This window comes from Opisthorchis viverrini (assembly GCF_000715545.1).
Source record: "Opisthorchis viverrini unplaced genomic scaffold opera_v5_48, whole genome shotgun sequence".
Taxonomy (NCBI): Eukaryota; Metazoa; Platyhelminthes; class Trematoda; order Opisthorchiida; family Opisthorchiidae; genus Opisthorchis; species Opisthorchis viverrini.
The window spans coordinates 1,258,732-1,276,505 of record NW_008751704.1 but is presented as its reverse complement, the minus strand read 5'-3'; the positions used below and the strand labels follow the sequence as shown (position 1 = coordinate 1,276,505).

The following is a 17,774-nucleotide window of genomic DNA, read 5'->3' as shown; positions in this document are numbered from 1 at the left end:
ATATATATATATATATAGCCTGGCCTATTAAGTCCAACTTCGACAGAAATATCACAAAGGGAGATCGGTTATGTAATGATCCTCGGTGATTGACATCAAAACTGCTGATTTCATTCGTTCGATTGTCTGTTATCTAGGCAGATCTGCCTAGTTTTTACTTTTTTGTGCCGTCCTTTCGTATATCGCACTAATTTCTGCACGTTTTCTTCGGACCGCTGGATAAAGATTCCTAGCTGACACGATTCGGACCGACTATTTGTCTGATCGCACATGAGGCAATGGCAGTCTACAACAATGACCATAGTGGTGGTCTTTCAGAGTGAGGCCTTTGCTCCCAGATGGTGATTTGCCGAGAGTATCTGTACGAAGATTGTTCTTCAGTTGAACGAATCCGTCACCTGATTCATCACCAGACCCTGAAGTACATCAACCCATTTTCGATATTCTTCATTGTTCATATGGTTGTGGTGTCGAGCTTACCCTGATTCCAGGCTTGCATTCTTAATCCGCGAAGGTTGTCGTTTCTTGGCTTGATACTGATCTATGACCCCTTTATATGTGTATGTAATTGGTATGCGGGTTTCCCCTCATTTCCTGAGACAGAACGTCACAAACTAAACAGAGATAACTTAGCTGTTATTCATGCTAAGGTCTCTAGGAGTTCAGGCTGAGAAACTCATCCAAAACGGGCTTGATATTGCTTACTCACCATTATAGCCAACCTCGCAAGGGCACAGTAAATAGCCATACCGATACGTTCCCTCAAACTCGCTTGGGGTCCGTAGAAGTCTGCCCCGGGGCACTTGGCTGGTCTGCTTGTGGCTGCCAACAGTAGAAGAAAGTTCACACCCCCAAAGACGGACAAAGAGGCCGATACCATTAGCATGAGGAACACCTCACCTTTTGAGAACGTCAACTGCGTCATTGCCTGTGAACCGATGGGAACAGCGACAGACAGCCTGTAATACGAGGAGTCACGTGTGCTCACGGCTTGCTTACACCCCGAAAACCTAATCAATGAATGTAGATGGATACCACTAAATTTTCAGTCTGAAAAGAATATGATGATCCTAAAGTTGTGCTCCGATTTCGTCCATATCGGAACATCTAGGAATCCTATTTACCTGCTAAGAATTCTTGAAAGCATTGTGCCGTCCGCCCATTATTTCTGGCACCAGAACCTGCTGACTTGAGTTCTCAGTATGCATTGTGGCGAAAACTGTACCGAAACTTTCCGAGACAAGCCGTCTGTTTACAACTTTTGTTCAAAAACTCTACGGAGTATATTTAACTCGTGGCTCTGCTTGGACTTCAGTCATGATGTGAGTAGCACGTGTGTTCCTGCGTGACTGTAAGTTATATGAAGAGCTCCAAATTGTGACCTGCAAGTGTGTGAGGGGCTGAGCACCCAATGAGAATAAGGTAAGTGAAGTGAATACATGACGCAGGTGGCTACGACATAACTGATCAGGTACAGAACGAGTGAAATTGAGGAATGACAAACATTTCCGTACACAGCATGCTGTCAGTAGTAAGTGCGACAAGGTTGAAATTTGATGTGCTACTTGTGTAACTGGATAGTCTATTACTTTCGCACATTTATCTTTTTTATTTCCGCCTTTTGTTCCTGAAATCTATAAAAATAGTGGACAATGCCTGCTTCTTATTCGAACATGTAAAAGAGTACTAGTCATTTCTAACGTTGGGGCTAACAGAGGGGTTCAGCGACGAGTCATGGAACTACCGAATTCAACTGAACCAAAACGGCTCCACACGTCCAGTATTGAGTTATGACTTGCTGACTATTACTCAGTCATGGTTCGTGAGCGTCTTCATCATCATCATCATCCTCATCATCATGGTTAGCATGACATCAGTGTTCAACACCGATGCTCCACTGCCGTACGGTTCATGAGCGTATCCGAATGTGGACAGTGAGTAAGGAGATGATGCTTTGCTTGATCGTAAAATGTGAGTAGTTGACTGTAAAAGCACATCAATAGGTGGTGACCATTCAACCATGATCAAGTATATACTGAAATGTCCATGTACGTAAGAACGAAGATGGTCTCTCCATCCTAGATAGACAGCTTTTTGTCAAATCCTTCCTTTGTTCTGACCCCAACTCACCTCAAACCTATCGGTTCACATATATGCGGCAAATGGTCCTACTTTTGGAGCCTTCGTACTCGCGCTTTGACGGAGCAACACACCACATCCCAGAACACTGCCCAATAGTAACCAAACGCTTCGCATTATTGCACGAAGTGACGCTAGTCAGTAGTAAAACATATCGCACTCTAAGACAGTGACTCCCATCTGGTCATCTTTTGCAGTCAGTATATCTCGGAGATCATCAACATCCAAATAGAAAGATGAACAAACTGCTGAAAAGCAGTAAAGTAGACTCATTAAGCTTACTAAGTTATTCATCAGATCCACCAGTGTCGTCTATAGAGGTAGATTCTACGATCACTGCTCCTAAGTGAATTTTGATAAACATCCTATAACGTCGACTGCCTAGTAGACTCCCACATACTTTGTGCTGGACTCAGAAAAAGTCTACTAACCTGAAACAGAGCCACAGCCTGCCGTTGTTGCTCCAGGTACTTCTCTTCCGGTTTTAAATGGTCCAAATTTGTAATACTGGTGTGATTTTGATTCCACCACAGCTGAGCGCTCAAGTTGAAGCTGCGATCCCACTCATCCTCGGACAAGTTGCTCATATCGTAGCGGAAAAATAACTGCGATTTACGGGAGAATATTTTGGGATTGGTGAGAATGTGGAGCACAGAAAAAAGTATGGGGCGTGTCCATTTGTTCCCTTCCTTTCTCAACTAGTCCTTGTGAACACTCCTCAGAGCAACTGGTTGTACACTTTTAACCCTACCATCCTGTTCCAACAGTAAGCACGTTTCAGATGAATTGCGCCTAACTCGACTGTTTGATCCCCCAATGTGTCGAATACCGATCCAGCTGACAACGCTAACTGGAAGCATCGATTTCATTTGGATGAACCCTTCTCAAATATTTAGTCGGAGCATGGGAACCGTTAGGAGGACATATTTGGAGGCTACCCTATAAGACTTAAGCTAGAATATGATCACGGGGTTCAGCTGAATGTATAAACGACGGGAATTAAAGGCAGCGGTCGGTAGTTCGTTCGCTTACTTTGACCGTAATAAGTAGGTGCTTCTATTGGTTACCATACTTAGAATGCAGTTCTTTGGTATGCACAAGAGGGCAAAAAGTTTATAAGTTGTTCTGATTGGTTCTGTATGGCGCTAGTGAGAAGGTGATCGGTTTGATACACAATCGCTATTGGTTGCGTGCTACAAGTGTATCTGTTAAGCTTGATAACCAATTGTTTGTCCCATTCAGGAACCAGCGCGACTGAGAGGAGTAATGAAGGACGCGAAAATTCGTGGTAATCCAATGAATTAACTTTTGTGTGCTTTTTACCGGAAAGCGGCGTTCATTGCTGGAAGCTTAACGTCAGGGATCACTGCTCTTCAGTACATGTAAATATACAACACAGTTGTTGAACATTTTGGCGAATAAAGCATTCTTGTTCAAATTGGAAAGAGAGCTGATGCACTGCGAGTAAGAATTTAAAGCAAGTAATGCGCAAGCAGAAAAACGTGAAACCTATTCTGGGGAATCACCTGGGGAATCTCTAACCTACCGGCCACTCCAAACTATTATTCGAACTACCTTTTTTGTAAGTAATAGAAAACCTTAATAACCAAAAGTTGACTAATCATTTCAAACAGAATTCCAGGCGGAGAAACATGGTGAAGGTATCTGGGCGGCAACTTTTACTTACTCCACGTAATTTGTTAAGTTGATCGTTTGAGCACTGAGCCGAACTTGCCGCTTCGGCGGAATAGGTAGACGGTCGAGCCAACGGACAACCTTGGCAGCTAGTAAGTTCCGTCTCAAGGTCAGCGAATGAATCAGGTGGGCACGGAATACACTGCAAAAAGGGGAGGTCGGAATCATACAAATAGAATATCGTAATGTGAGTCACCTTGACAGTACATCAGGATGACAAGCGCAGTGAAGTTGGAACACGTTCGCGCATGTGGACGACAGGTGAGAGCGAACAGGGAAAATTTCAACCTCCTTAATTAGGACGTGCTGTTCTCAGAATCCCTTGACTAAATTCACATACGGTACGCTACCTTCCTTAACGACCTCCGCGCCACAACATCTTCTATGATACTACCAGCGTCTTCGTCTCTTNCTTAATTAGGTGTGCTGTTCTCAGAATCCCTTGACTAGATTCACATACGGTACGCTATCCTCCTTAACGACCTCCGCGCCACAACATCTTCTATGATACTACCAGCGTCTTCGTCTCTTTGTGCTTTCCGTGACTTACTTTGATATTTACCTCCGAAATACAAACGCCTGACAGAATCTGTCACTCTTATATTAGTCGCCTAGATTTTGAAGACCGACTAAAGCTCACGGTATTCTGCGGTGTATTGTTCTTGAATATCATCATCACCATCAAAAACAGCAACAACACTGTTGAGAACGATGCATCACTGCCGTGCAACCGCGAAGTCTCATTATATCTGAAGTTTTAGAATGAAAAGAAGAGAAAGGGGTGGATGAGAGAGAAAGACCTTGCTCGAGTCTGTCGCAAGAATTCCGACATGTCTATACCCCCAAGTGCTCAATCAGGCAGTCAAGCAAGAAACTGACGCAAAAAGCACAGTGATATTGATTAACCGGAGATTTTCATTCTCTCCAGTCACGCACAACAGATGGGTTACAGGTACGACATCAACAACAATGAATAACCGAACTTCGAAACAGTCCGCCACAAGGGGCTGTTTAAAAACGTGATCCGAAATGACTCCACTGCAGGGCGAAATCCCAGTCGATATGTTAGAATCTCTACACAAACCGTGGATAGAGTTCTGGAGAAATTGTCAATCTTGCGATTCACTAAACGTTGTGCTTGGGACAAAACATACTTGGCCACAACAAGGTTATGTGACTGCAGAAAATCTGACATACGTTACTTGCTGTGGAAGTTCATCTATAGAATGGTCCACTGAAATTGGCAGTACCTTTATTCAGCGGACACACTGACAGCCGAAGTAATACATATTGACTAATGAAGTGCATTCGGCTGCAAACTAATTTAGAGACCTACCCGAATCCTAGTTGAATCTTTTGTCCGTGACATTTCCCAAACACTAACTCTAGATTAGTTTCCTAATGAGTGCATTTCTAGAGTTCACGAAAAACAAAGTATTTATAGAAACTCAGAGCTGCGCCTACCAGATGGAACTTAGGAAGGGCGAGGGCTGTCAAATAGTTTTTAGAGAGCCCATGATTAACAGGTAACGTCAAGAAAATATATCCAGTGATGTAAGCATACGGAAGGTAAATGGTAGTTTGAATTCTCTATACCATCGGTTCCGCCTATAGAGAGTTTTCTTAAAGTAAAAAGCTAATGAAGTCTGATTGTCTGAGCAAAGTAACAACGTGCTTAGAACATCCGCTCACCGTGTAACTATCAAGTGATTTTGCTTTGCGGTACCCAATGGGACAGCTTCGCTCGTTGTAGGTTAATCTCCGAACTCTGTGCCGAGGCGGCCGGATATAATTCGGGAACAACGTGGGATCACTTGCCTTCGGTTCACACTTCTTGACAACGGGAACAAGTTTCAACTTGGATGTGCCCACAGGCGCACGTCTGTCCGCTGATATGAGGCGACACTGATTAGGTCCGATCACGTTGTCCCTATGTATTTTCAATAACCAGAAAGCTAGTTAGTCAGTGTATGAGGCCATGAAACAGGTGACAAGATCAATCAGTTCAAGTGGATTACACTGAATATTTAGGTAGAAATAGGACGTAAATCGTCAAATGAAATATTTCAGTCCATCTTGGTCCCTTTCCTCATGAACGAGGAAGCTGACAGATGGAGATAAACGGTAGTTCTCATACAAATCTTCCACCAGGCTCCACAAATTGAGTGTGCAGCAGAAAAACACCAGCACTATTAGTCTCGTTCTAAGTTTCTGATTTTGTTCTTTTACCATTGACTGATGAGTGTAGAAAAAATTGGTGCTTGGATAACAAAGTTAATCGTTTTTTATTTAAGAACTGGCCACCGCGACCGAAGTGGCTTCCGTGGAACCGCGTTGTGTTATCCACAGATCCAGTCAATAAAGTACAATGCTGCAACCAGTAACCGAAACGTCGTCAGTGCACTAGTAAACTAACATGCATTCGAAACGGGCGATGGCAGTACACTCTGTTAGAAGTGCACCGGTTCTTATCCGGTAAGAGGAAAACTCTAACGGGGAAGCTGTGAATAAATGGAACTCTGAACTGTTAACTGTCGCTGTTAACTGACACTTGACCTTACTAAGTTTGTTGTCTGTGCTATGTACTTGTGTGTGTGTGTGTGTGTGTGTGTGAATAATGGCAAAGGTATCGAAAAGACTTTCAGGTGTATCTGAACTTCAGGACGCATTTCATCCTGTTTGGAGCTTAGCAGCTAAAAGAATAACGTCCGATATGGAAGAAACGGTTGTGTAGCTGAATACTGGACCGTCATCTGAGCTCGACAAATTTGTCACGCTCCTTGGAAATGCCTATAAAATGAGATACATCAGATGCTAAAAACGCTACTTTGGACGGAGCGAAAACCAACTTTATGCACGACGGAACGAACATGAAGAGGCTACATGTAGACATAACTGGAAATCTGATTTTTTTCATGAGGTCCAAAATGGTCACAGACTCATTGAAGATAAGATAAAGACCATGGCACAGGAAGTTATCCAACGTTCAAGAGATCTTCTAGAAACATAATACCTACCACAAATTTCATGAACCGTCACACTGGACCAACCCTGTGAACAATAGGAAAGCTAAATCTATTGAAGCAGTCTGTCAAACGAGCGGAGCGTAGTGGAAGATCTACAGTGGAACCAATGCGACTTAGGCTATGGGTACGAGTCGGACAGGTGGAGCACAAAAGTTGTCAGAGCGTCGACCAATTCTAACTCAACGAAGCAAGCCCATCATTAGAACTGGTTATCCAACCAACTAATATGGTCCAGAGTTTAAAAAGTTGTCAGCAGGCATGTACGGAAAGAGTATACGCCATTAGCCAACTACGCACTGATAATATCACCTCAATTGAGTACAAAACGCCTACCACGAAACTGTCAAGCTTATGGAAAAACTACAGTAATAAAAAGGGCAACAGCTTAGTTAAGTTGTCCAAATGAACCTTGTGTTCGCATGATCCAGACTGTTACGTACGTGTCCCCTATGCATGAGACTCACGAATGGACGCTAGCCTCAGTCTTTCAGCGAGTGAAAGTCACAAAAAGATATGTAAATCTTCTGCCTCGTCTATTTACTATCACATAATACGTTCACTGATATAGAAGTAACTATGTAAATGACAAGAAAGAAAATTCAGAAATCTGTTTAAACTGAACGACATACATACACTCAAAGCTGCTTGCATTTTTTCTGTAATCATCTCGTCTACTCAAAAGCGAAGTAGCCCCCTGGTGAACAGCTTCCAAAGAAGTCTCTTATTTAAAATTCTCTCAAGTAGGCAATTTGGATCAACGTTGCATTAATGTTGTTTTTATGTGGCTACTCCTTCTGCTTTCAGGCTTTAGCAACAGTTGGACACGTGGCTTTTGGCCAGCGATCCTCTGGCCTTGAAGGCGCCAGCTTATAACTGCAAATCAGAAGCCCGTGGGTCTTATACGAAATGGGCTAAACTGGGAGATTCCAAAACGGATGAAAGGCTCCACATCGTTGAAGTTTTCGGGGTAGGATTACATAACAACCGTTGGTACAGTTTGTGAGATACATGTGTACTTACTGGAGTTCTGCCAGCGACTTATCGCGCTCACAACGGAGCCAATCCATCAACGATCGAACCTCTCCGGAAATATTGCATGAATGTGTTTCACCTGTAAAATAAGTACGGTTTTTTGAATGGGTGGACGAATAACTTTGAAGTTCTGTCATTCTCTCGGAATTAAGATTCGATCACGTGGATACCGACTTATTCTTCCCAGGCGGGCCAACATGACATGGGCATAAGGGGGAGATTTATGATCGGCTTGTATTATCGACAAGTATTAAAACCTGACCACGACAAGGTCCCACATTGAAAGAAACCTAGTGTGTCAAAAAATTGTTGTTTGTTCTGTAGCGTCATTGGAAGAATGACGCATGGTTTCGGGTATGCAGTAAGAGAAACAGCAGAAAGGATGCTTTGTTACGACTGACGAGACAAATCAGGACTGTTGAGCTTTGCATAGATTTTAGTGGTGGATAAAAATGCGATATTATAGCATTTATGAACAAAGAGAACGTCTGACGACTTCCTCAGTGTTAAGGACAAATCTATTAATTACAAAATCTTTGGCCGTTGAGATTGATTGACTATTATCCTGGAGTACGTCACGGATCTCTTAGACTAGAGGCCTTTATTCAAAACGGGGCTAACAGTGAGTATGATGAATATCTTATCATTGTCTAGCAGAAAGGATGAACGGGCAATCTATGGGAACTCAGAGAACATGATATGACACGGACACATGTATGTATCAAGCACCAAGTAATAGCTCCAAGTTTTTTTTCTGTGATCGACCTACAGCCGTATAAAAGTGACCCATCATTTGGGTGCCTGTTTAGAGGGAAGAACTAGCCTTGGTGTTTTTGCTCCCGGGGTTTATTGTAACCTTATTTTCGGTGCACGGTGACACTTACAAATTCGAGCCTCAACTACGCATTGTCCTCTTGAGTATCGGAAGTTTGTTTAGTAGACCATCCGCAGCATGACGGAACCAAATGACACAAATACCTTCGTTCAGGTAAAGGACAATGACACTACTGGCAGGAGGAAACTCGGCCAGTCCCCGTGTATGGTAGGAATTTCGAGGAAGAAACAATGAAGCTATATGACATTCAACTTGTCATATATGGCGTCGTTTATATGCCAACCATTTTAAAGCCAATAAGAACCAATTGTTTCAAATTGGTCAAGAATGACTGATTGACCAGCTAGCGTTGAATAGTTAGACTATACCAACAACAAAAGAATAACAACAAAGAAAACAAAAACAGTTGGGCACCGACAACTTCTTCTAACTCCAGTGTTTTGGGTTTCTTGAGCGAAGCAAACTCTGATGAGTTAGCAGTGCTGTCTGTGAATACACAATGAAACACTAGGGGTGCTATTTTCGCGTGGGAGATTTGAAAATCAGCTCACCAACAAAAACCGGAAGTTTTTCTATGTGTGTATCGGGAGGGTAGACAACGTGAGAACATACGATTATGGATGACCCTTTATTCCTGTACAAACGTTCACTTTCTTTGCTCTCTAACCGAATGTATGTGAGAACAGCTAATGACCCGACCATAGGACAGAGCTTCACAGGCGGCATGTTTTACGCATTCTGTTAGCTTCTGCCAGTTATTGACTGTAGAACCTGGTACACAGGATCCTCGAGTTCATTAATTCTACTATTGGATCTGATACAAAGCGAATCTAAAAAGATTCCATACCCTGTGCTCTCTGACCCTAGTATGATTATTGGTTGCTCACATTTCTATCCGTAATACAGAATCCACATTGATTTTCGATTTTAATCAATCGAAACTTCGATATTACGGATTTGCCTGGATCGTCTAACTGACTCGCTAGAACAGCTTTAGTGTTGAGTGAGCAGTTAGAAGAATTCTCACGCGTTATCCGTAAATCCAATGAATAGAATATGATACTATGACTCGTGACCAAACCATCGATAGTTGGACTCTCAGTTCACTGCACTCACTGGTGAACTATCATGTATGCGCAATGAGCGACAGCAATAAATTTTTGATTGCGGTGATTCTCATCCGGTAAGAGGACATGGGACGAACCATAAATTCAAACCATATTACTGCTTCGAGACCATTTTGGTGCATATTGTTTGAATATCGATATAAATTTTAATGCGTAATGAATAGTAAAAACCAAAGTCCCATTTCGGCCTAATGCATTTCCCATACGGAACCGATGAGCAACATTCAATACACTTCAGCTGGATTAAAAAGATTGCACCGTTCCTTTTACGGAAGTTTCACCAAATACACTGGATTCTATCAAGAAATTCACTTATGCATCAGCAGTACCGTGATGTGAACCCCGGACTTCTGACATGCGAGGCGAGCGTGCGACCACTACTCCAGCAACGCACGTTGGGCGCGTCTGAATTTCCACACATGAACAGGCGAACGTGATCACATTTGAGCGATGTGATTGGTGTGCCCGACTCATCGAACGACGACCAATTAACTGCCCTGGTTGTGATGATCGATTGACCTATCACGCAAAACCCCGAAAACTGAAACCAAAAAGCTACCCAGTTGGTGTCGAGCGTGTGTCACGCTACCTGACGGGGAAGTCCCGAATGGCGGGTCACTCGAGTCCAGTGCTTCCCTTTGATGTGGACTCACCGGAATAATTACGCCAGAACAGGAGGACGACCCTTCAAACGAGAGTGGTGTGACTATGAACAAAATGTAATTACTCGTAACTTCGTGGCACATGCACACCGACGTACGACCTGTGATCAGAACCTTCTCTTAGCAGCATTGCCACTACCGATTGTTTGCGTGAATAAAGTCTATCAGCTGTTTCATAACTCTTCAATTTGCAGGGAACAATAAACAATTTAATAACGAATCGCAGAATTACCCCCCAAGAGAATAGATATGACGATGACGTCATTAACGGTGACAAGTAGTACGGAAACCAGTCGTCGCTTGTTTGTGTATAAGGACATTTTCTGTCGCATAACTCATCAGCTTGAGACTTCAAGCCTAAAGCAAACTCGGTATGCCAGATCATGACCAGAAACCGCTGACATTAAGATAACAAAAACTTACGATTAAGAATCGAGTAGGGAGAATCCTCCAAGATCCGTTCAACTAAAGAATGAAATAATGCCAGCTTGAGTTGGTCTCCAAACAATCGCCCAATAAAGAGACCCAATTAGTGTTTACTCAACCAAACACGGTTAGGTTTTTTACGCCATTTATCGTTCGGAACGTACAGCTCTAAGTTAGCAAAACGTTGATTATTCCAACTGGTTGAGCCTATGAAGAAAATACCATTATCCAGCCCATCGGTCATATTGAACTATTCAATACAGGAACAACATACTTTTCATGGCTATCTTGAGACATTTAAACTATACCTAGGTTCTTTTGTCTCAGAAGGCCTCGTGAGACGAATGATGAGCTTGTAACTGAATAAGGTATCGCTTTTGAAACTAAAGCTTCATCAAGCGAAGTGAGTAGTTTACCAGGTTGGCCGAGTTTTAAGGCAGACAGAGAACCAATCAGCAAGATCTCCTCAGATTGGCATACAGGATCGATGATGAATGTCAGTTAAAAAGTCTCTTCGGTTAGTATAGGTAATAAAACTTCATAGTCGATGGGCAGAGCGAGGTTTCTCATTGGTTAGAGCGTGAATTTCTGATCAATATCGCCGGCAAGATTAGATTTGACGATACTGACAGGAAATTTCTTCGGGATAGTATTTCTTCTGCAAGCGTATCAAGTGCCATATCCCACCACACTCCGAACTAAGGACTTCAGTAGNGGGTTTCTTGAGCGAAGCAAACTCTGATGAGTTAGCAGTGCTGTCTGTGAATACACAATGAAACACTAGGGGTGCTATTTTCGCGTGGGAGATTTGAAAATCAGCTCACCAACAAAAACCGGAAGTTTTTCTATGTGTGTATCGGGAGGGTAGACAACGTGAGAACATACGATTATGGATGACCCTTTATTCCTGTACAAACGCTCACTTTCTTTGCTCTCTAACCGAATGTATGTGAGAACAGCTAATGACCCGACCATAGGACAGAGCTTCACAGGCGGCATGTTTTATGCATTCTGTTAGCTTCTGCCAGTTATTGACTGTAGAACCTGGTACACAGGATCCTCGAGTTCATTAATTCTACTATTGGATCTGATACAAAGCGAATCTAAAAAGATTCCATACCCTGTGCTCTCTGACCCTAGTATGATTATTGGTTGCTCACATTTCTATCCGTAATACAGAATCCACATTGATTTTCGATTTTAATCAATCGAAACTTCGATATTACGGATTTGCCTGGATCGTCTAACTGACTCGCTAGAACAGCTTTAGTGTTGAGTGAGCAGTTAGAAGAATTCTCACGCGTTATCCGTAAATCCAATGAATAGAATATGATACTATGACTCGTGACCAAACCATCGATAGTTGGACTCTCAGTTCACTGCACTCACTGGTGAACTATCATGTATGCGCAATGAGCGACAGCAATAAATTTTTGATTGCGGTGATTCTCATCCGGTAAGAGGACATGGGACGAACCATAAATTCAAACCATATTACTGCTTCGAGACCATTTTGGTGCATATTGTTTGAATATCGATATAAATTTTAATGCGTAATGAATAGTAAAAACCAAAGTCCCATTTCGGCCTAATGCATTTCCCATACGGAACCGATGAGCAACATTCAATACACTTCAGCTGGATTAAAAAGATTGCACCGTTCCTTTTACGGAAGTTTCACCAAATACACTGGATTCTATCAAGAAATTCACTTATGCATCAGCAGTACCGTGACTTCTGACATGCGAGGCGAGCGTGCGACCACTACTCCAGCAGCGCACGTTGGGCGCGTCTGAATTTCCACACATGAACAGGCGAACGTGTTCACACTTGAGCGATGTGATTGGTGTGCCTGACTCATCGAACGACACCAATTAACTGCCCTGGTTGTGACGATCGATTGACCTATCCCGTAAAACCCCGAAAACTGAAACCAAAAAGCTACCCAGTTGGTGTCGAGCCTGCGTCACGCTACCTGACGNTCCATGTCAGATGTCCGGGGTTCGAATCCGGCAGGGCCATTGGATATGCACTGCTGATGAGCGAAACTCGAGTACAGTGCTTCCCCCTGGTATGGACTCACCTGAATAATTATACCAGAACACAAGGAGGACCCTTCAAACGAGAGTGGTGTGACTATAAACAAAATGTAATTGCTCGTAACTTCGTGGCACATGCACACCGATGTACAACCTGTGATCAGAACCTTCTCTTAGCAGCGTTGCCACTACCGATTACTTGCCTGAATAAAGTCTCAGTTGTTTCATAACTCTTCAATTTGCAGGGAACAATAAACAATTTAATAACGAATCGCAGAATTACCCCCCAAGAGAATAGATATGACGTAATGTCATTAACGGTGTCAAGTAGTACGGAAACCAGTAGTCGCTTGTTTGTGTATAAAGACATTTTCTGTCGCATAACTCATCAGCTTGTGACTTCAAGCCTGAGGTAAACTACGCCAGATCATGACCATAAACCGCTGACATTAGGATGACAAAAACTTACGATTGAGAATCGAGTAGGGAGAATCCTCCAAGATCCGTTCAACTAGAGAAGAATAAAATAATACCAGTTTGAGTCGGTCTCCAAACAATCGCCCAATAAATAGACCCAATTAGTGTTTACTCAACCAAACAAGGTTAGGTTTTTTTACGCCATTTATCGTTCGGAACGTACAGCTAAAAGTTAGCAAAACGTTGATTATCAATGTTGTGGAATGTAGGTAGCTCGGGTGCGCTGTTTGGTTGTTGGTCTGTTCGCCGAGCTTGGCAGTTGGATTGCAAACGTTTCATCACCAATCGAGATGACATCGTCAGTGCAGTGCGAACAGACCAACAACCAAACGTTGATTATTCCAACTGGTTGAGCCTATGAAGAAAATACCACTATCCAGCCCATCGGTCATATTGAACTGTTCAATACAGGAACAACATACCTTTTCCAGTTGCTTTGAGACGTTTAAACTACATCTAGGTTCTTTTGTTTCAGAAGGGCTCGTGGGACGAATGATGATGTTGCAACTGAACAAGGTGTCGCTTCTGAAACTAAAGCTTCATCAAGGCAGAGAGAACCAATCAGCGAGATCTCCTCAGACTGGCATACAGGATCACTGATGAATGTCAGTAAAAAGGTCTTTTCGGTTAGTATGGGTAATAAAACTTTATAGTCGATGGGCAGCATGAGGTTCCTCATTGGTTAGAGCGCGAATTTCCGGACCAGAAGATCCGACGTTTGAGAACCCAGCCTCTGCATTGTGATTTACCATGTCTAGCCTTGGGCGACCTGGCAGGATCTCAGCCCACGTGCTTTCTTCGGGTAGCAAGGCAGTTAGTAACCGAAAGGGTGATACTGTTGGACGATTTTCTATACAGTCGACGGGTTGGAAACATTTAAGTTCACTTTGGTCGGAGTTGGGATCCAGATCTTCCGGTTCAAGGCGATTCAAGTAGGTGCCACTGTTAATTTTTATTCGGCTGTTTGGATTTTTAGGTGCTACGACAGTATGCTTAAGGGGGTGAGATGCGGGTCAGCTAGGCTAATGTGCTTAAGATCTAAGCTACTTTCTTCATGACCGCTGACAACTGCATGCCACCACGTGTCACCTCGGCTGATCTGGAACCGTCATTCACACGTCTGCCAGTGTTGCGCCTTCTATTCTTTTCATAACAAAGCTTTATTTACCGAGACTACTCATAAGTGTGCAGTAGAGTCTTTGAGAGCCTATCACCAATTTCATCTTTCTTGCTGCTTATAATCCATATTTTACCAACTAAACCTCTATCTTATAGAAGAAGGTAACCAACTGAAAGTCGGCGAGTGACCCACGATGTCATTCGTCTGTAAGCGCCGTGGAACAAACCAGAAATCATAGATGGAAAAGAAAAGAAGACGTCGAATGTTTTACAAAGACCTTTATAATCCACCGCACCTTTTTGGACATGTATGATCAATATCACCGGCAAGATTAGATTAGACGATACTGACGGGAAATTTCTTCGGGATGTTATTTCTTCTGCAAGCACATCAAGCGCCATATCCCACCACACTCCGAACTAAGGACTTCAGTAGTTGGTTGAGAACATACTGTATGTTTTATATTGAATATACACAAAAAATAATAATGGAGCCATCCTATCCACAGAAAGCTGTTTACGATAAATGAACCTTGTGCTCTTCAAGGGGAAGGTCGCCCTATTCCAACTATCTTGTGGCTAAAAAGATTACCAGCGACTGTCAGGACTTCAAGATTGTCGCATATTTCGATTCAATCTGCGAGTGCCCGTGGTGTATGCTGAAAAGTCGAGAAGCCGGACAGATGTTTGCCCGTGTTGGGATCTATCAGAAGTAGGAATCACATGTAAAGGATCCTGGGAAATCGCCTCTTGAAGGGACACTGAACACCATATCATGTGATATGAAAGGGATGAAAAAAGATAATTGTATTGAAACATGGTCTGTGGCCCTAGAACAGTTTTCCAAAGCTCTTGCGTCCTCCACCAACACTGAGTTGTTTGTACAGGATGATATCAGTGACTGCTGAGTTTCGTCCCTTTCGATGTCTCCACAAACTCTTGTTTTACTTGGTCTGTGGCCCTAGAACAGTTTTCCAAACTCTTGCGTCCTCCACGAACACTGATTTGTTTGTACAGGATGACATCAGCGACTGCTGAGTTTCGTTCCTTTCGATGTCTCCACAAACTCTTGTTTTACTTTGCCGTTTTAACTGGCGCAATCTGCTCACATTATTTAAACTTTTCATATAACACCACTTCAATCATAAAAGGATGATATCCTTGTTCGTGGAAATTATTCGGTTACAGTGATCAGAACGGGAAGACTACTCAAGTAATTTCTATCAACCACCGTTTTTAACACAGCTTTATTTCTACACAAAACGCAGGACGAGTAAGCTTAAATCAAACTATCATAATCGTGCACAAGACGTGATTGTCCTTCTGGAAGAGACAGATTCCTGGATAACTCGAACTTCTTACATCAATCAGGATAGACCGATTGGAAGCAGTTGACAAGAATCCACGGAAGTTGCAAATAACTCACTGGTGGCTCCACAGAACTGAATGGCAAATGCGGCATACTGCCAGTTGCTGGCATTCTGGGCTGCAACACACAGCAAAACATAGAAATTAAGTTTGACCCACATATATCGGTAACAGGGTGATAGAGATGAATTATCCGTCTGCGTAGCTAAGGGCATGCGTACTATGTGCATGAAACTGATAGCACTAATCAACTACAGAAGGACTAGATCAAGCCAAGATGATAAAAAGTTAAAGCTGGAAAAGATAGCCTATCATCCCCAGAAGTATTTCTATAGCGATTTTGACTACGTTCCCAGCGCATCCCCTGAATATAGACGATTTTTACCACATAGTCACAGAAATTCCCTTTATTGATCGATGGGGAAACCCGTGGTGTGGTGGTTTCTGAAAGTACGTTGCACGCATATGCATCACTGTGATAAAGTATATTTGCAGATGTTACCTTTTCTAAATGTGCTGAAAAATCGGATCGCCTACAGTGAGTAGCTTTCCAGCAGCAGACGCACGGGCATCGAACCCACTCTCCCTCACTTATAAGTAGCAGCGAACATGTGTGGCGAACCAGAGCAGATCTGATAGGACACAAAGAGGTGTTTTGATTCACGATCCCGTTGGAGCTTCGGACACACAGGTTGTGCATCAACAAAATCATATTTCACGATAAATCAGTACGGACAGACCGTGTGTATGTCCTTTTTTCGAAGCATACCCTCCACCCGACAAAACACAGCATACTCCGGGTGCTGGGATTCCTAATAAGAACAATCACTAGGTTGTTTTGATAACCTAAAATAGTCGATCGAATGTGTGCATCGGTCCTTCGTAAGGAACAAGCATTTGTGGAAATCCATGATCCCAGTTCCACTAAGATGGTAAGAGACCTCCTGCAGCCATGTTTGGTGCAGATTCAGAACTCACCCAGCAATCACTATGACTCATTGACTAGCGGGTGGCACCTTTGTGGCATTGCGCACGAACAAATAGATAAGCTGTATCCGGTTGGGACCGCTGGGCTTGTGAAGGTGGCAAGCAAAATGGGGACGTAGGTCCGATGTTTAGAAAACTTCCAGCTACAAGCATCCGCCTGGTACGACCGGGAAAATTGCTGTCAAGTTTGGCTGAGGCTGGAGACAAGGTGTGCACGGTCGTGTTTAGAAAGCTGGAGCCTATGCCCACAGTATTCTGTATGTATTAGTACAAAAAGACTCAGAAGAATAATCACGAAGTGATTTTTTGAGTAAAAGAGTGGTGATTATAACCACTTAGAAATTAAGAAAGCGTTCTTTTTCCTTATTTTTTCTAAAGTGAGGACTGTCCAACTTTTGGATTACTCTGTAGACTCTCAAAGTTGAAGTCAAAGTATGCTAAAGTCTGTTATACACGTAACATATTTGTGAGATTACAGTCATCGTCATCATCATCATAATCATCCTCATTGTCAGCCGTAATAACCGCGTACTCGTCGTACAGTGGTTGTAGCTGCCGCAGTTTCGTTCATCGATGGTTTGGGTGGATAGGTACAGTGGGCTGTCAAGTGGGGGGGGGAGGGTTAAAAAAGGAGCTATGCAGTGAAGGCAATAGTTAGATGCACGAGCGCCGTTGAGGGCGCGACTGGGCCATGTCTGACAATGTCTCTAGCCATTGATGTGGCCCGTCTCGAAGTCCCCATCCAGGAAGACGGCAGTGACCAGCGCAGATGAGTTTGCTGGTAATTGCTTTCATACTTCGCTGCCAAGTCATTGTTTGACCGCCTCTGGCTCTCTTCCACC

At 43.1% G+C, this 17,774-nt stretch overlaps 1 protein-coding gene across 1 annotated transcript in view; it reads right to left on the bottom strand.

Moving 5' to 3' along the window:
- T265_03394 (hypothetical protein) overlaps positions 1–17,774 on the bottom strand; it is a gene marked incomplete at both ends in the record, with an annotated part of 66,033 nt that overhangs the window by 6,327 nt on the left and 41,932 nt on the right. The window contains 7 exons of the mRNA XM_009167863.1: positions 710–928; positions 2,571–2,744; positions 3,827–3,976; positions 5,527–5,764; positions 7,881–7,971; positions 10,940–10,981; positions 16,004–16,063. Of these exons, the coding sequence (XP_009166127.1) occupies positions 710–928; positions 2,571–2,744; positions 3,827–3,976; positions 5,527–5,764; positions 7,881–7,971; positions 10,940–10,981; positions 16,004–16,063 (974 nt within the window). The remainder of the gene's footprint in view (positions 1–709; positions 929–2,570; positions 2,745–3,826; positions 3,977–5,526; positions 5,765–7,880; positions 7,972–10,939; positions 10,982–16,003; positions 16,064–17,774) is intronic.